Here is a 17972-nt window from a genome sequence, read left to right as displayed (position 1 = left end):
AAAGCTGCGTTAAACCCATCTCATTCAATCATTCTTCTGTTATAACAGTTTTAGGCCAATGATTTGAGGGACAGAGTCCCATTCCTCAAAGCAATCTTAGCGCTAAGATGATCGTAACTTCCAAACTTGATCACAGACTTACGATAGCCATAGCGCTACCATCGCTTGTGGAACAGGTCCCATGGTCTTAAGTTTGACAAGCCAATTGATTGAAACCCTTCTTCCATATAGTATCATAAGGTTTATGCCTGAGATTAGGAACACAGATTTTATTCTGCAACGGGGCTGTTTGTCATTCAACACATTCAAAGATGACAAGCTAAGCCCAGAAGGTTAACTTTCTAACTGCCTAACTATCAAAAGGATCTTCATATGCCTCAAATGTTGTCATGAAGATGGACATCAATGTGTTTAAGCAATCAAGACACCCTAGTGCCTCTGGGATTAGCTCTTAAATAAAAGCATGCCATGAATCTTTAGAGATGCTGGTTGGTGTCCCTACACAGCAATGGTGCGAACAGTGGCGTTGGTGTCTTCTAGTAACTAATGGTTGAAGAAAGAGCCCCGACAAGTGGCAGGCAAGATTCCCATGGACACAGTGGTCTTTGGTTGAAATACGAAGAATCTGATTGGCGTGATGAATTGAAACATGAGCATAGTAGCGAAACCAATAACGTAAATGGCCAGTGCCCCTACTTTAGATGGAAATTAATACAAGGCGATAGGTTTTACAAATTAGACAATATTGATTCCATATAGCGTGGGCCATTTCTGTGTGTTCTGTACATGCTCCAGCAAACAATCCAGTCGGTGGTCAGCTAAGGAAAGGTACCGGGTGCTGCATAAAGCATGAACTATGTGGTCCGTTGAAGTACCAGTCGGATTAGGAATACATGAAGATAATGCACTCTTAACCTAGGCCTCTTTGGTGTCTAAGCCCAGGAAGTAACAATCTAAACCAATATGAAAAGAAAACTCATCTTTGCCATCACTATCCAAAAAATATTACCTTCAAAACCATATAAAAAGTAACAGATACTGACTGAAAACTCTGGAAACATTACAAATTAGTAATGACATGTATAGTTTAAACTTGAAACTTCATTACTCTGTAAACGAACCTGACTGTTGTATTAATCAGAAACCTCCAAGGCACTAGTGAGTGAGTGAGTGAGTGAGTGAGTGAGTGAGTGAGTGAGTGAGTGAGTGAGTGAGTGAGTGAGTGAGTGTTGACTTACAACAGTAGGCTGTAAAAAAACAAGTCTGGACAAGACAATCCAGTGATTCATATTGTGACACCTTAGACGCCTTGGCCACCTGTGACCCCAAAATATGTCTTCAGGATCAATGATAAAGCTTTTACTCTTAACAATGAAACATCATTAGTTGAGACTTTTACTAGACATCAATTATTATTTTGACTAGACTTGTGCTTTTGGACTACTGGGTAAAGGTGCACATTATGTTATTGATGGACACACCAATGTCCAGATTGCCTTGACTGAACCGAAACAAAGTTCCTTCAAAGGTCCATACTGGCTCATAACACAACATTCATTTCAAGTTAAGTGGAAATCAATCTGCCAATATCTTCTTAATGAGCACTTTGGCTAGCATCCCTGTGTCTTGGACCGACCATCCTTTCCGCCCGTCCAATTCCTCAGCTGCGAACACCCTCTTGTCCTGGCCGATTCAGGCAGTTGTCATGGGTCGCTGGATTAAACCCCTTCTTGACAGACCAATTTGCTCATCATAAATATTGATGCCAATCAAAGCTGGGAATTGGACTCCAACAAGCAAATGAATCAGCTTCCATCTGCACCAGCTTTGGTGTGGAGGAACACCATACAACTGCATTAGTCCACTTAGCTCCGAGTCAACAAGGATTAAACCATTGTGCTGGTATATCCCTAGAGAATTCCATCAAACATGTACATTTGTATCACAACTGATGGAAGTGACTGTTGCAATTTGCTTGTATTCAACGATTCCTAAATTGATTTTCCTAGTTCAAAGAAATATCTAATTGTGCCTACCAATCATCAACCATTTCTAAATATTTGGTCAAAATTGCAGACATTTGAGACAGTAATGATTCCTAGAGCTTAAAATGAAATAATAGTTATCTTCACACTTCAGGTTATTTAAAACATGATCAAGTCGATAAATTGCATTCTTCTTTCCTTTAATCAGTTGCCTTGAAAACATCATCTGAGACAGATATCCTGTTTCGACATCTTCGAGCCACTGTGATGGTAGTGTACGTGGCACATGTCACAGCCATGCCTGATGTCAATACAAGCCATTCTGACTAACGTTCTCTTTAAACAGAAAAAGGGGGAGTGAGCTAATGGAGCATAGGCCTGGGAGTAGAGAAGTTGGCAGTAATGGTCGTCCAGTTATTCACAGTAATGGCCACAGACATTTGTCAACAGTTTAGCTGCATGAGCAATCTTGAGGACATTTTCATCGTAATGGTGGCAGGATTATCTGACAGGTCTTCAAGGGTCAGGTTTTTAGTTGGTGCATTCAATGTGAAGCACACACCAGGAAGTCAGCTTAAGCCAGCAAATCAGGAGAATGCTTTACACAATCTCTCATGATTCTTCCTTGTGATGGAAATGGATAGAAATGTCTGAGGATCTCAAGAATAGAATAGGCAGTAAGAGATCTGTTATCTTTATATGTTTTCATCCTTGAAGGATAGTGAAGATGTTTTGCAAATTTACACAGCACTTATGACTGTTTCAAACAACTGACAAGATGCACAACATGAGCAGGGTTTACAAGGTGACATGAAATAAGAGGGGAAAGAATATGTCTTCTCAGCTTACAGTATAAAAAATGAATTATTTTTTCAAGATTTATAAAGCCACCATCTTCATTGATCTATCTGCAACAAATGTATTTCTCATTTCAGGCAGCATAGATATTTAAGTCGTCGTAAGCTAAGCAACATCAGTAATGATCTCTTGTTAGTGAGTGAGTATGGGTTTACGCCACTTTTAGCAATATTACAGCAATATCACGGCGGGGGACACCAGATATGGGCTTCACACATTGTACCCATGTCGGGAATCAAACCCGGGTCTTCAGCGTGACGAGTGAACGCTTTAACCACTAGGCTACCTGATCCCCCAGATCTCTTGGGGTCTGTCGACTGCAATATGACAATCTATACATACTGCTGGGACTACAACATGAACTGTTGAATAAAACACCTTCATCATACCACACTATGCTAAAGTCTAGGTGACATTCATGGGCATTTTCATAATATGCATTAAAAACTGACATAAACAATATGAAATATTGCTTCACAGCATGAAATAGTGACAAAGCTGGTATTTAAAAGAATTAATGCTACCAGAGTTACCTCCCTTAAATTCTGAGGCAGTAACATTTTATTTTGATGAACAGTTTCTATTTGCTCAGCTGATAACAGCCCACAAGTTAAGACTAAACTATATAGTTGTGTTGGTAGACTCAAAATCCTTCAACACAGTAGGAAAGGTAACAGTCCATTCAACAATCTAATCCAATACACTGAAAGAGACAAATACGCATAGAAATACAGGTATGGGACAAAGTGGTCGATTTAGCTGTTATGACACATGCGGTAGCCACCAGCATGTTGCAGTGTTGTGAGGTCTACTCCAACATGAGTTCACACAAGTCATCTGCAGATTGCAGACACTGATAAAGAGTCATGACATGATATTGAAAATATTCATTGGAGGATTGCATAAACATACACATCATCTGTGTGGGAAGATTTGTGTGAGTGTGTGTGTGTCCTTGAGGGATAGAACAGAGCAACTTAATATACCGATGGAAATGAATTAGGGAACCCTCAGTTTTAGACACAGTAAAATGATGTGCTATCATGGGTTCCCAGCCTTGTCTTCCAAATACGCGTTGGAAACAATGCACACAAATCTCAAAATTTGATTGTAACAATTTGTAGGAATGCTATTTCAAATGTACTGACAGTAAAACTTATTTCCCTGTATTTTTCAATGTTCCCTTATTCGTTTCCATCAGTATATGTCTTCTAATACTCATACATCTGTACCGGGTGCATCCTTCAGATAACAGATCCATGACGTAAAACAAATATTGCTACATTATTCTCAAGATTGTTCCATTTATTTTACTAATGCAGTAATGAAATATTGTTGATAAGCAAATCACAGGTTATTAAAACCTATGATCTCTGCTAATAGGCAGGTGATTTGTTTGCTATAGACCTGTTTGACCACAAGTGAATATGTACCATGATGGATGAGATTGCAACGTGAATGCAAACCTACAAGTGACAAACATGCAGCTTGGGATGTATACTTCCCATGGAGCTGAGAATGCAATTTGAGTGCACACTGATCCATTGGGTAATAACTGTGTCGCAGGCTTCAGGGCATGGATATGGTGCAACATATATGTGTATATAACATTCTTCTCATCTGTGCCTGGGAATATAGGATGTCTTCTATTGCCTACATGTATTTATACTAGAGGCTTTTAACATTCAATATCAAATTACTACACAATGTGAATGAAGTTGTGTACCCTGTGAGCATTATTTCCGCTATATCAGGTCTTCTTTCTGAAGACATATTTTAGCCCGGATCTTCACAGGTTGTGTCAGGTGTTCATCAGGTGTGTCAGCTATTCATCATAGTGTTGGTATTATTTCATACAGACGAGGAATGGCACACAAAATGCATCTTTAAGGATAGTGATCTATATGAATATTATCAATGCTCTGCAGCCATTGTGGCCACAGAATCACCAATGTAGGCATTAAAACATGCCACAGGACAATGATACATACTGCCCCTACATTCTCAGTTGTCACTATGATTGGTAAATATCAAACACTAGACATTTACAGGTGATAGTAACAAAATGTCTGACAATTTGTTAGGCCACCTGATAACTGTCACTCAGACATTAGCAATTTCTATGTCAGACAAATCGCAGGTGATCCAAAAACCTGTATGGAAACACAGCAATTTAGGATGATTTCAGTTCACTGAAAACACACCGTGGATAGTAGGCAGTACAGGAAACCTGTCATCTGGACATGTCTCCCTTCTGTCGTGGTACACATAGAAGGGGAGATAACCATGTACCTATGATTTATTGACCTTGACATGTGTTAACCTGATTATTTCACTGACAACTGTCCAGCATAGCATGGTATACACACATGTCAAGAATTAATGATACAGTGGTTGTATGCATCATACAGGCAGCTGCATCTCACTGTCACATGATCACCCCAGTGCTGCTAAGTGCTAACCCTGCTACACAACGAGTGTTGGTCCTACCTGAGGTTGTGCTCTTCCTTCACACGGTTTTCTTCACCCGCTGCCACCACTTTAGACGTTGTCGTGGTGATGAACTTGCCATCCTTCATGTACGTCCTTGTCTTTGTCATTGTTCGATAATGGCTCTTACTTTCCTGAAAAGCGGAGCATTCCAACACTTACACATCTTCCAACATCACTTCAGTAATAGTCAGACAAAACAAGACAATTTTATTCAGTATAGAGGCCAGTGGCCCAAAATACAGACATATAAAGGTTCCCTTTCTTAGCGCTATTTCAGTAATAGTGCATCCCACAAAGACAGTGTGTGTTAGTGAGTGGTAGGGGTTCTTAACTTCCAAAACAAGATTGTAGATACATCATGGCAACACATACTTAGATAAATTCGAAACTACAAATGAACAAAACCTACGCCTATCATAATTCATTGGTAGGGTCAGGTATCCATATAAAATTGCATTCAAGTCTATCTAGGAGGAAGGTGCAAGTGGATGCAGCAGTCAGCAATATTCCAGCCATATCACAACATCCAGTAAATAGTCAAGTCTGGACCAGGCAAATCTATGAATGAAAGCATGAGCAACTGGTAGGTAAAACATATCAAGTCACCAGCAAAAAGTTCTTTTGAGATGGGGGTGAAAGGTTCATATATCTTACAGCTCACCAGACAGACCTAGAGTTCGAAATAAGTGCCATGAAGTAATCATGGGCTACCAAGCAGGTGCTTCTTTCTCACATTGTGAGCAATGATCCATGCCATCAGGGCTCAATGACATGCTCTCAGTCAAGTCAAGAGCCTGACCACCTGAGCCCTATCTCAGTTGACCCCTACAACCAGAATGAGGTCATGGGAACTATTCTCATCCGGAAGCACCATTGGTAGAAGGAAGAAGCATCAGAAATTACTTCAATGAGTTGCATCTAAATTTGTACCCTCTGGAGTTCATCTATATTTATATGAGCTCTGCTGGACTTAGAAGAAGAGCAGAGCCTCAGATTGAAATGAACAATTCAGGTTTCCGAAAAATACTCAGTGTCATTATTGAGAGGGTTAGGCAGATAACAAGAGATAAAAATGTTGTATTTTCAACTTCTAAAGGTGCAGTTCAGTTGCATCTGTAACTTGTCACGCATTGCACGTGCATGGGCTGAACAACTGGATGTGTTTAGTCGTGTGTTTTGGGTAGCCCTCAATCTTTCACTTTTCATTGTTTTTAATAGTTGTCCATTTTCCCAGTTTCATAAAAGCATCCAACTGTTAATCACATTGCAACATACTCAGCCTTACTGATGCTTGTTGGCATAAGTTCATGATTGACACCCTACATATCTAGGTGACCCTTCAATTATGACACGGAGTATAGTACAGAGACAAGGGACTGAAATGGAAAGATATGTGTTCCTGAAGGTTAAATGATTAGGGCCTGTCCCACAAAGTGACATCAGCACAAGGACTGTCATAAGCCTATGTTAAAGTGTGAAAGATACAATCAACCTCAGTGCTGAGATCGCTTTGTGGAGCAGGCCTAGTTGGAATACTCACATTTCTCTCACGTATCTTCTTCCTGCGCTGTATGTTGTTGTCAACCTTCTTGGAATCCTCCCTTTCCAGACTTCCATCTGTGGTGGCGCTGCCGGTCTCTGACCTCTTGTCAGACATGTCATCATCTGGGTTAGAGTAACCTATGTTCCTGCCATCACCCGGCAACCGGTCATCACTCGTCATCTTTGTCACAAAGGTGTCTAGATCTGTCTCTGGAATCACACTCTGTCTCTTCTCATCTATTGTCACTTCATTTTTCCCAACGCCCGACACGACAGTGTCTTTGACCACTGTTGCATGTCCATTGATAACAATAGCACCAGTTTCAGGCACAGGCTGTCCGTTTATTGTTATAACATCTTTACCATTTTCATCCACCTTTATGTCACTACTGGGAACACTGACCTTCACCTCTTGAACTGAAGCAGGAGTAGGTGCAGGAGCAGGTGCAGGTGCAGGTGCTGGTGCTGGTGCTGGTGCTGGTACAGGAGCAGGTTCTTCCTTCTCCTCTGTGGGAGGTTTTGTGTCGGAGGTGATGGTGGTGTCAGAGGTGGAAGAGGTCACAGTGGTGTCGGAGGTGGTGGAGGTGGCTACAGAGGCAGCTTCAGCTTGCTCCTCCTCCATCTGGGCCTCTGTCATGTCCTGTATTGTATCGAACACAACACTCGGCACTGATGGCTGAACTCGAGTAGACTTGATGACGTCATCAATGATGTCATCAGCTATGTCATATGCGACTGTAACAGTAGTGGTTTCTTCAGCTTCCTTCTCAACCACTTCCTGTGTCTTAGCGGGACTCTCCGTCTGAAGGAATAGGACATCATTATTCCTGGTATGCCATTATCATGAATCAGCATTTTCACAGTGTTTACAAAGGACACAAGCAACGAATGATGAGGAATAGCTGATGAACTAAAAGTTTTAATTTCCAAACTGTTTTATTTATATAATATTCATATGACTACTACATGTCATTTCAAATTTTCAAAACAATGAGAGGGCAGATAAGATTTGACACAATTTTCAGCAAATTTTGCAGCAATATCAACGCAGCAAAATCACCAAGAATGGGCTTCCTTGATCTGAGTGTGGTCCCCATTTCAAAATGTCTGACAAAGTATGGGAGTAACGACAGCTGACATGTTAGGTTAGCTTTGTGAATCATGCTCTTATTATAATAATATAATCTGGGCCAGGGACACAAGTGATTGGCAGCATAAGCAATGATCCACACCATGACAATACACTATCAGCGATAGAAATTGGCACTAAGCCTATGGTCCTTGCCAAACTGCCCAACAGTCAAGGTATCTTAAGGACTATTAGAAATTTGCCCTTTTCAAGGGTTTTTCTGTTTGTTATAAGGACTAGTGGACTAAAACTGCTAGCTTCTAAAGCTGTCAAGCATCCATCATATTTTCCAAAAACAGTTTTGAATTATCTATAACATCGAAAATATACCGGTTGAAGAAAGAGTCTGTAAGCTTTGTAAATCAAACCAGGTAGAGAAAAAGTACCACTTTTTGTAAATATGTAGTAAGTATAGCAAATACATAATTGAAATCATCCAATGTGAACAACCTGATATCTCCAACTAAAGTATATGGTACAGGGGCTATTTTGCATTGATACTCCAAGAGGGTTCAAGAAATAAATTATCGAATTTACCTGGCTGCCCTCTGATCTCTCGTCTCCACTCGGACCTATGCCCTCGTCTGAAGACCGATCATTCTCCTCTTTCTCATGTGTCTTAACAGCTTCAGCTGCTGCTTCAACTGGCACCTCAGCTGGAACCACGGGGGGCGTTGGTTCTTTAATCGCCGGGACTGGGGTAGTCTCCTGCTTCTCCTCAGGGCTCTCCACCACAGCTGGTGGGGGTGGAGCGGGAGACTTCTTGGGGGATGGAGCTTTCTTATCTTCAGAAACCTGTTTGTGATCTGGTACTGGTGACTTCTCCTTAACTGGAGATGGAGATTTTTCCTTAACAGGTGATGGTGATTTTTCTTTAACAGGTGATGGTGATTTTTCTTTGACGGGTGATGGTGTTTTTTGTCTTTCCGGAGTTTTCTGTTTTTCGGGTGTTGGTTTTCTTTCTGGAGTTGGTGTCTTGGCTTTAGTGGTTTCTTTTTCGACACTCTGGATCAGGAAGGAATATATTAGAGTTAAAATTTCTTATCACTGCAACAATTAATAACATCTTTTATTGCCTGATTGGTAAATAAATTCTCCATTAGTTTTGATGAACCATATTGCAAGTGTCACAGGATGCTGCTTAAAACAATCTCACCATAATAATGGTCCTATTATGAGACAGAGAGAGTTGGGCCTTTCACAGTGTTCGAAATACCTGCCTGCCCCACCGTCCGAGACGGGTTGATTTCAACTTGGGCTGCCAGATTTTCAAATCCCCCTGCCAGACGGTCAGGTTATATTTCATATGTGAAAATATTCTAAATATTTCCCAATGATAAGCATTAATTCACATGTAAAGATGAATGATAAAATGTAACCAAAAAGAAACCCTGTTAGCTTATCCTGAGAAACATATGATTATAGTGGGCAGGCAGGTTTTGGTCAGGGCTGGCAAGTATTTCAGCTAGCCAGTCCTGTGGTCTGGCTGAAATTTTGGGGAGTTTCATACCCTGCCTTTCATCAGTATTTCTGTTATATCATGGTGTGTCAAGCTCAAGGGAGGAAAGTCTAAAGTGTCGTACATCTTAGACCTTTACCACTTCAGTGAAACCAACAAGCACAGGTATGGTGTGAACAAACATAGTCAGGATTCAAAACCACGACCATAGTTTTCCATCATGGCCAAGGGATGCAACTCTGCACACTGCGCCTTCCACAAGTAAGTGAATGAGTTGGTCTTAACGCTGCTTTAAACAGTATTTCAGGTAAATATCACAGCATGTCAGCTTGATGTGGGAAGAAAACCCGCAGTAATGATGGGTATGGGGCTGACAAACCTAGCAACATAATGTGGCCGAACCTGGATTCCAATGTGTCTAGTGTGCCCAAGGGACATAACTCTGCACAGTAAATTGAGTGCTTCAGATGACTGGGCTACCAGTGTCTCTGTACCACAATTGGGCTGCCTTATTATGAAGCTGATAGGCGAGACTGTTACAATTATACTGTCCAAGACCAGGTAGTGACAAGTGACAAGACAAGTGCAGCACTTATTGAAACAGCACAGCACTGCTGTGGATACTAATTCACATTCAATGGCTAGTACCATACAATACACGTGGCATCCTTTGATAGTCCTTTGATGCCTTGCTCACGATATGATACATATCACGATACTTGCATGTGCTCTTATCTAAGGTGTGTTAGCCATCTGTTTCATAGAGAGGATTGACAAATACCTGACACATTGACAATTTAGAGTTGGCAGTGTGAAGTATGGCGCAATGGATGAAAATATTTACTTTTTCACTACTTATTCATTGTTTAGTGTAAAAATTATTAAAGCAAACATTTAGGGTATTGTTATCTTAGAATATTGTTATCTTAGTGTGTAACTGTGATCGATACTTGTATTGAGAAGTAAAAAATTGCGGTCCACCTATGCATTGATGTATCGCCCCACTACTTGTCCTTGGGAAAATGAGGTCCTCACTCAGTATTTGAATCGAGAGTCACAGATTTACACAGAATGCATACCATTTTTTTATACAAACCTCCTAACCAAACCTACTCATACAGGTCTTCTTTGTGACTGAACATTACCTTATCCCGATCCTTGTCGTCATGCTTGTCGGTGTCTCCGCTGCAGCTGGAGATGTTGTCCAAGTCGATGGACTGAGAGTCGTCACTCATGTGCCTCTGTAACAGACAACCAGAGTTAGTGTTCTGACCCTATATGTCTGACAGTGCAGCCAAAGGTTTCAAGCACATGCAGGTCATTCAACAGGTGAACAGACAGGTTAAAAGGTTGGAATAGAGCATTGTGGCAATTTCTGCCATTTAAGAAGCAATGCTCACTACATTAAGGGATACATTGTCAGTACTTCACAGGCTTGAATACTCTACAATTCTCCATCACACATGGATTACTGCAAATATTCGGCAGTGACAGGATGTAGTGGTGATAAGCGTCTTAAGAGTTTATGAAATGAGGCCGTGGACAACTCGCGTAAGTAAAATCAGCCCAACACCTTACATCAAGATTTTGTAAAAACCTACCAATGCCCAATACTAGAGCAATGTGCATAGTCGATTGTCAAAATATTGTAGCCCATATCACACACATTGTCAAGCAAGAAACGTTGCTGTTTATGACAAGTAATCCGAGTTCTCATTGGTCAGAGCATTTTATACCATCCCTTTTACTTGAAGCAGGCCCGAGCTTGGTTAAAAAAAACCCTCAACAGTGTAAAGTAGCCTTATGTTTTCATGGGCAGGAATACATATTTGCACTAGCCCGCTAACCAGAGTCCCTTTACTTTTATGTTAAAGGTATCCCATAGAATTTCAGGCTTTTTAGTGGGCATTCTTAAATGTTACCACTATTTGGCCTTGTAAATATTTGTTTGTTGTTTATCAAAGGTAGCAATATTTCAGCTATATGAAGGCAGCCTGTAAATAATTGAGTCTGGACCAGATGATTTGATTTGATATTGTAACAACGACCCTTGCTGTCAGAATACGATGACAACCACCCGATCTTGGTTGCCTCTTGTGACCAGCCTAGATTGCTCGGACCAGTTCCCACCTGGACTCCCCCCAGGGCCAAGTAAATGTATCACTGATGGATGATGGTGAACAGAGTGTATACAACCCTGTGATGTACTGCTGATATCAGGGATAATGTTAGAAACATTCAACACACAAAACCAACAGTAACAAGTATCCAATAAGGGATCAGGTTACAATGGCTGTTGGGGGAATTTCACCGGATTAAACTGCTTCTTTTTTCTGTCAATAAATTCCAATTCATTTTATGAACATACCTCATAATTTCTGATTCATTTCATTAATATAGGTTTATAATAGTAATATTTTTCAGGTGAATTTCACATCTCATATTAATGTTTTTCTAGATCAATGTTATGATGTGTCAATATTCTGAGAAAAAAAAGGGATAAGGATGACAGACATCTACAGTTTCATATAAAGTTGGTAACATCAGAAATCAGGATACATTGTATTAATTTGTAAATGAATGTTGAAAAAGGATTTAATCAAAAGTTAAAACAAGAATAGTTTCAATAAAAATCAGCCAAATCCAGGGCAGCCATTAGTATAAAATGTAACAAAGAATTTGACTAATGAAAGGTAGCATATTCTCATTAAAAGTCTTACCACTTCCCTTCAAACTAATTATAATTCCCAACACTGACACTGATTTGATACTCTGATATCAGGTCAAAAGGTTTTGATACGGCTGTACGGCTGTACATTTTGCAACAAGTGGTCTTATATTTTATAACTGTTATAACCCTTTGTCAGCAATATTTCAACGATATTACACAGTGGCCTGTAAGTACTCAGTCTGAGCCAGGCAAACTACAGCCGATGGATAGCATGTGCAGTTGGGTATGATGACAAACAATCAGGTCACACATTGCACACGTTTGTTTGGTCAACGCTGGACAATATTCCAGCAATATGTCGACTTGGAAATAACAAAGTCCGGACCAGACAAGCCAATGATTGATATTATGAGCAATGTCCACACTATTGGAGTACAAAGATGCACAATCAATAAAGACAAGGAACCTGACCTACCAAGCCATGTAGTCCTCTTGAGCGACAAGCATAGGTTGCAAAGGTAAACCACCTGATCCTCATTTAGCTAACTCTTACAGGGGACAGGGGACCTATTGTGCCCCAGAATCTCTGCAGGAAGTGATCTACGTAACGCCACACTCAGCAATGTTCCAGCTATATGTACATAATCGAGTCTGGACCAGGCCGTCCTGTGATTGACATCATGAACATCCTCTATAAATGGGTGAGTGAGTGAGTATGGTTTTACACATCATACAATGGCAATCAGTTTACCACTTGGGTGCCCCAAGTCGACACTCGTGAAACCTGGCTGACAATTGCACGAGGTCAGTCATGCATAAGTGTTTGGGCAATAAAATGTTGTAATGAATCATAACAGTAACTATAATTCATGACTTCACCATCTTCAAATCCAGCTAATGAATCTATCTGTCCAACAGAACACTTAGCTGTGCAAAACAGTAAACTACAATTCTAGCGTTAAATATACTCTAAAGTTCTATCTCTAACTAATAATGTTAAGTTCAACAATAAATTAGAACACAATTTGCAGACAAATGATAGGAAATGTTAAAAAGGCAACTACTAGAAATTAAGATGAACAAATGAGTATAGGAATGTAGGCCAGAGCTACTACTGAAGTATAAGATTGGTCATCTATACATAGTTAGCACTTTGTTCGTTTCTTAATGACACAATCAGCAGTATTCTAGCTAAATGATAGTAGCCTTTCAATAATCTGGACAAGACAATTCAGTAATATTTAGAACAACAATCCACGCCACCAGGGTACAAAGACACGCCATCAACCAAGTCACTGAGTCTGATCTACCGAACCATTTGGTCAAATGTCGCAACCAGCATAGTTTGCTGGGACCTATTCCAAGAAGGAGTCCCGACAGGCACATAGTTAGTGCTGTCACTGATAACAAGGATGTCTCCTGATAGAACCTTTGTACATACAGAAGTGCATGTATATTACTCAGTGCCTAAATCTTTTGAATCACTCAGACCAAAACATATCCTGACTTTCATGAACAAATCTTACTACAATGACATACATGTTATTAGACTAGGTTGCACGTCTTCAGTTCATTTGTGATGCAATCTCTGAGGTACTGTTGTCTCTTAGGTTTTGCTTTTGGCATATGGGTATTTTCTCAGACATATATTCATCCATAAGTTTCCAAACAGAAGGTTCATAAACTGGAGACCAACCATACTACATTATGACATTATCAGGATTACGTAACTGGATTTCTCTAAAGATACAAACCATATACTTTACTAGCAAAAAAAGTGTCAAGCAATCAACCAAGCCACTGAGCCTGACCACCTCCTCAATTTGGTCACCCACAGGGGTCAATAAAAGGTGTGGGGAGCAAGAATGAAAACTGCTATAAGAACACGGAACCCACATGAAGTCGTTGTGTAGATACTAACAAACAGAGGACACTTTACAACATTAATTTACCTGCATAATCAAAGCTTTGTCCTTCAGGTGCAAGAAGGCAATAAGAAAAGGGGGTCATTTTTTTGTTACTGATATATTCATACATACATTATTTCATAAACATATACATATATATGTATATAAACAATAATGAAAAGTAAATTTGTAAATTAATTTTGTTGAGTGAAGGAACATTTCTAAAAAAGATAATGAATTATTTCTTTTCAAAAAGAAGCAATTTTAAGCTAAATATGAATTCAAACAAAGATTAATACACAAGGTAAAGGGAGATAATTGTTGTCTGAATTATCTCCCTTTATCTGTTTCAGCCACATGAAAGATGAATGGGTTGGTTCCAATGATAAAACAGAACAATATATAACACACAGTCAGTGCAAATGAAACAATGAAAGTGAGCATTCGTAAGTGATAGAAAACGCAAAGTAAAGGAATAACAACAATTTCAACACACAAGTAAACAAAGAAATTTCTGTTTCTGTCACAATAGCACCAAACTGCAGTTTTTGTTTATCTAGTTCACTGATATTCATCGATTTTCTACAACACAATGTTAGCCTCACTGCTTGCATTACTGTTCACTACATGCTGAACATTCAATGTAATTATTTTCCTTTAGATTTTACTCCTATCTTACAAAACTTTACAGAACCGTCCAAAAGAGCAGTAATAGAGATGTCCTAGTTCTCCTGAGGCTAAAGACAAAATACTTTTTACTTTTCAGCATGCATCACTGCAAAGTGTTTGTAGGTTTCCAAAAATCATTACATTTTCAATATTGCCAGACCAAATTAATTTTGGGTTTTACAGATAAATATACAAAAAACAATTGCTGAGGTTAAACTATTCAACATTTGTTTCTGTTTAGTTGATAAAATGCCCTTTCCATTTTATTGTAGGATATTTATATCATGTGAGCAAAACACTTCTTTATTCTACCTCTATGGCATATTAACCACAAAAATATGTAAAACATGGAATTAACTTGGTCTGGGCTAAAACAATTTTGACCAGTCATTTATTTTTAAGATACAGATGTTCCATTACATAGTGTTGTTGAAACAAAGGGAAGAAGGGAGTGTGAGACAAGCAACTTAAACACACACAAAAGGTTAAATTCACAATAAAATGATCCAAATTGCCATGGCAACACCAGAATACCTGGGATTCCTCCTCCAACATGTCCTCAACAGCACCCTCATCTTTGGATAAGCTTAACTGGGAATATACAGAAAGAGTCGTCATATACCTCACCACAGAGATATTCAGTGTTGGAAAACAGAGGGCCCCAAATCACCTGACACTGTCATATCTAGGAACCTTGCTCAAGAAGGATAATGTTTTTTCAGCTGAATATCCAATTTCAAATGAACAATTCCCCCAATTTGGCAGCTATTGTTTCCTCATGTTAAAGTAGTCATCCTCAAATAATGTCGTAAAATGTGCTCAAATGCAAAAGACACTGTGATCATGTTTTACTTCTCATAGCGAGACTGTTAGAAACCACTAAAGTGCACAGGTGTTTCATTCGCCTAAAGATGATCCCCATAACTTTCTAAAGAATCATAATTAATAATAAAGATGTAAACAATTTCCAAACTCAAATTCTGAGAGCAAATTTCTTTACACAAGTTATATTGAAATATTGGGATATTTTCATCTCCTATTGGTACAGAACATTGAAAGGGAAAACAAGTTTGACCCAAATATTCAACTAAATGTCTTCAAGCTACCAGGTTGTTTGTGGTATACACAAATGATTGATTGAACTGGAAAATAATATAGCCAATACCTATAATTATAAGTAATTATCAAGGAATTGATATGATCACAGCTACTTGTGCCATCAAGCGTGACATAATATTATCTTTAAACCAATATGTTGATATAAATCCTTCTTTATTGTCAATCAGTATCAAAGTGTCCCATTATAAAATAAATTTCACAGACTAGTTTAAAATGTCCCTTGAATTGTCACTCCTCATTTCAAACACTGGATATTACAATGCATTTACCTACTGGGGTAGTATCCTATTACTTTTGAAACAGTTTGGAATATAACCTCTGGGGTATATTTCAAAATGAAAAAATATTCAAACATAATCTATAAATCAAATATGTTAGTTGAGCATGCAATATGCTGCCTATTACAAATTGGGGGCCATTTACATTCAGCAAAATTGTAGATTTGTCAACATCTTTTTCTGATAGTATTTGTATGTTTGGAATTGTCTTGATCATAGCTTGATATATCTAACTGCTAAATCTTAGAAGAATCACTTCAAAGGCGGGAGTGTCATCTGAAAATCTCTGCTTTTCAAAATATCATCTGCCAAATTAAAAGTTCATTTAACTGAACTTAAAGTTGTTGTTTTTTCATTGAATTCTGAATAAATCTATAAAAGTATGGTAACTTCTGTGAAATGAATTTGAACTATTTTTTAAAATAATAAAAATCGTTTGTCCCGGAACATATACTGAGAGTAAGCTGCTGGGTTATTCAACATAACATCACTGTGTTGGGTGCTGAGGTTTAAGCATTCTTCTCTTGGCACGAACAACACTAATGTGAGAAAGTCTGACATGCAGGTGTTAAGGCCAACATCTTAAATTTGATGATAAACATTCAGAACAAAGACTACAGCATTCTCAAAACAATATCTGTACAAAAAACAATGTGAAACCATCTTCATAGATACAAAAAAAGAAGAAGAAGAATCCCATTCTTTCAAACAGGCAAGAAAAAATAGGAACACATAACAGAGTTGTCTCCCTTACCTTGATCTCCTTGATATCCTCCTCCTCTGAAAGGTCTGTGACAGTCTCAATAACATCAGCCTTGGCCTCGAGGATGAGATCCAGAATAGGCTTCTTGTCTGTGAAGTTCCTTGTGAAGGGGTGCTGAAATAACAAGCAGTTTAGGAAGCTTTTTCTATTAGCTTCATCAAACTGACCTGATTCCCCATTTCCCCAAACCCCATTTCACCTCACCTATCCTTGAATACAGGTCAAACATTGTATTGAACCTAATGAGTGAGTGATTTGGGATGTACACCGCTTTGAACAGTATTCCAGTTATACCATGGTATGTCAGCTCAATGGGATCCTTGTCTCAGATGTTTACCACTTTGGTGAAACCCATGAACATGAGTATGGTGCTGACAAACATAGAAATATAATCAGCGAATTGCAGCATCTTAGATGACTAGGACTATCCCTTAACTTTATGAGTGAATAGGAGTAGTTTTCGTGCTATTCCTAGCAGCATTCCAGCTATGTTAGTGTAGGCGATATAAAAAATGAGGTCAACATATTGTACCAATGTAAGCAAAACTTATTCTGTCTTCAGTGGAGGTAAGCCTAAAGTGATGAAGATCATAATTAAGGTGAACCTGGGATTCAAATCCATGATCACCACCTCCATACCCAAGCTCCTCACAGAGATAGCCCGTTTGCAGAGCTCTCTATACTATCGTTGCCACCTGTCACAGCTCCTCACTGTGCCGGACTTACTACCATGCAATCGCAACCAACCCACTGTCATGTTTACAAAGGATTTATCACTGTTGTGACGCGAATACTCTTCCTCCAGGTAAATTGTTGTTGTCAATTTAAATTTCCATGTCATTTCAACTATCACGTAATGAAGTACAGTAAGAATGTAAGGGGGAAGTTGGGTACTTTTCTGTTTGTCTGCACACAGATGTAAATTTATTTTTGAAACAGTTAGTAGTAAACCTTTTCTCAATTCACAAGCACGACATTTACAAAGACACACACAAAAACATATATGTCTGACAAATGTAAATGTGGTTTGAGTGAAAATATTGAAGATTCTTGTAATGGCCAATTGCACATTGGTGGCATATGGAGAAAGAATTAACAT

The 17972-nt window shown here is 39.0% G+C and overlaps 1 protein-coding gene across 4 annotated transcripts in view; it reads right to left on the bottom strand.

Annotated features, from left to right (window-relative positions):
• LOC124145676 (serine/threonine-protein kinase 10-like) overlaps positions 1-17972 on the bottom strand; it is a 128915-nt gene that overhangs the window by 70912 nt on the left and 40031 nt on the right. The window contains exons 8-14 of one of the 4 annotated variants that reach the window (XM_048393415.1): positions 16865-16987; positions 15248-15304; positions 14090-14110; positions 10612-10707; positions 8545-9012; positions 6877-7680; positions 5334-5467 (exon numbers count right to left, since the gene is read on the bottom strand). In XM_048393415.1, coding sequence (XP_048249372.1) covers positions 5334-5467; positions 6877-7680; positions 8545-9012; positions 10612-10707; positions 14090-14110; positions 15248-15304; positions 16865-16987 — 1703 coding nt within the window. The remainder of the gene's footprint in view (positions 1-5333; positions 5468-6876; positions 7681-8544; positions 9013-10611; positions 10708-14089; positions 14111-15247; positions 15305-16864; positions 16988-17972) is intronic. The other 3 variants (XM_048393416.1, XM_048393417.1, XM_048393418.1) reach the window with 3 other exon arrangements.

The sequence above is a fragment of the Haliotis rufescens genome, unplaced genomic scaffold (genome assembly GCF_023055435.1).
Source record: "Haliotis rufescens isolate VD_foot unplaced genomic scaffold, xgHalRufe1.0.p SCAF_12, whole genome shotgun sequence".
Taxonomy (NCBI): domain Eukaryota; kingdom Metazoa; phylum Mollusca; class Gastropoda; order Lepetellida; family Haliotidae; genus Haliotis; species Haliotis rufescens.
The sequence above is the reverse complement of the archived record's forward strand: the minus strand, read 5'-3'. Positions and strand labels throughout refer to the sequence as shown.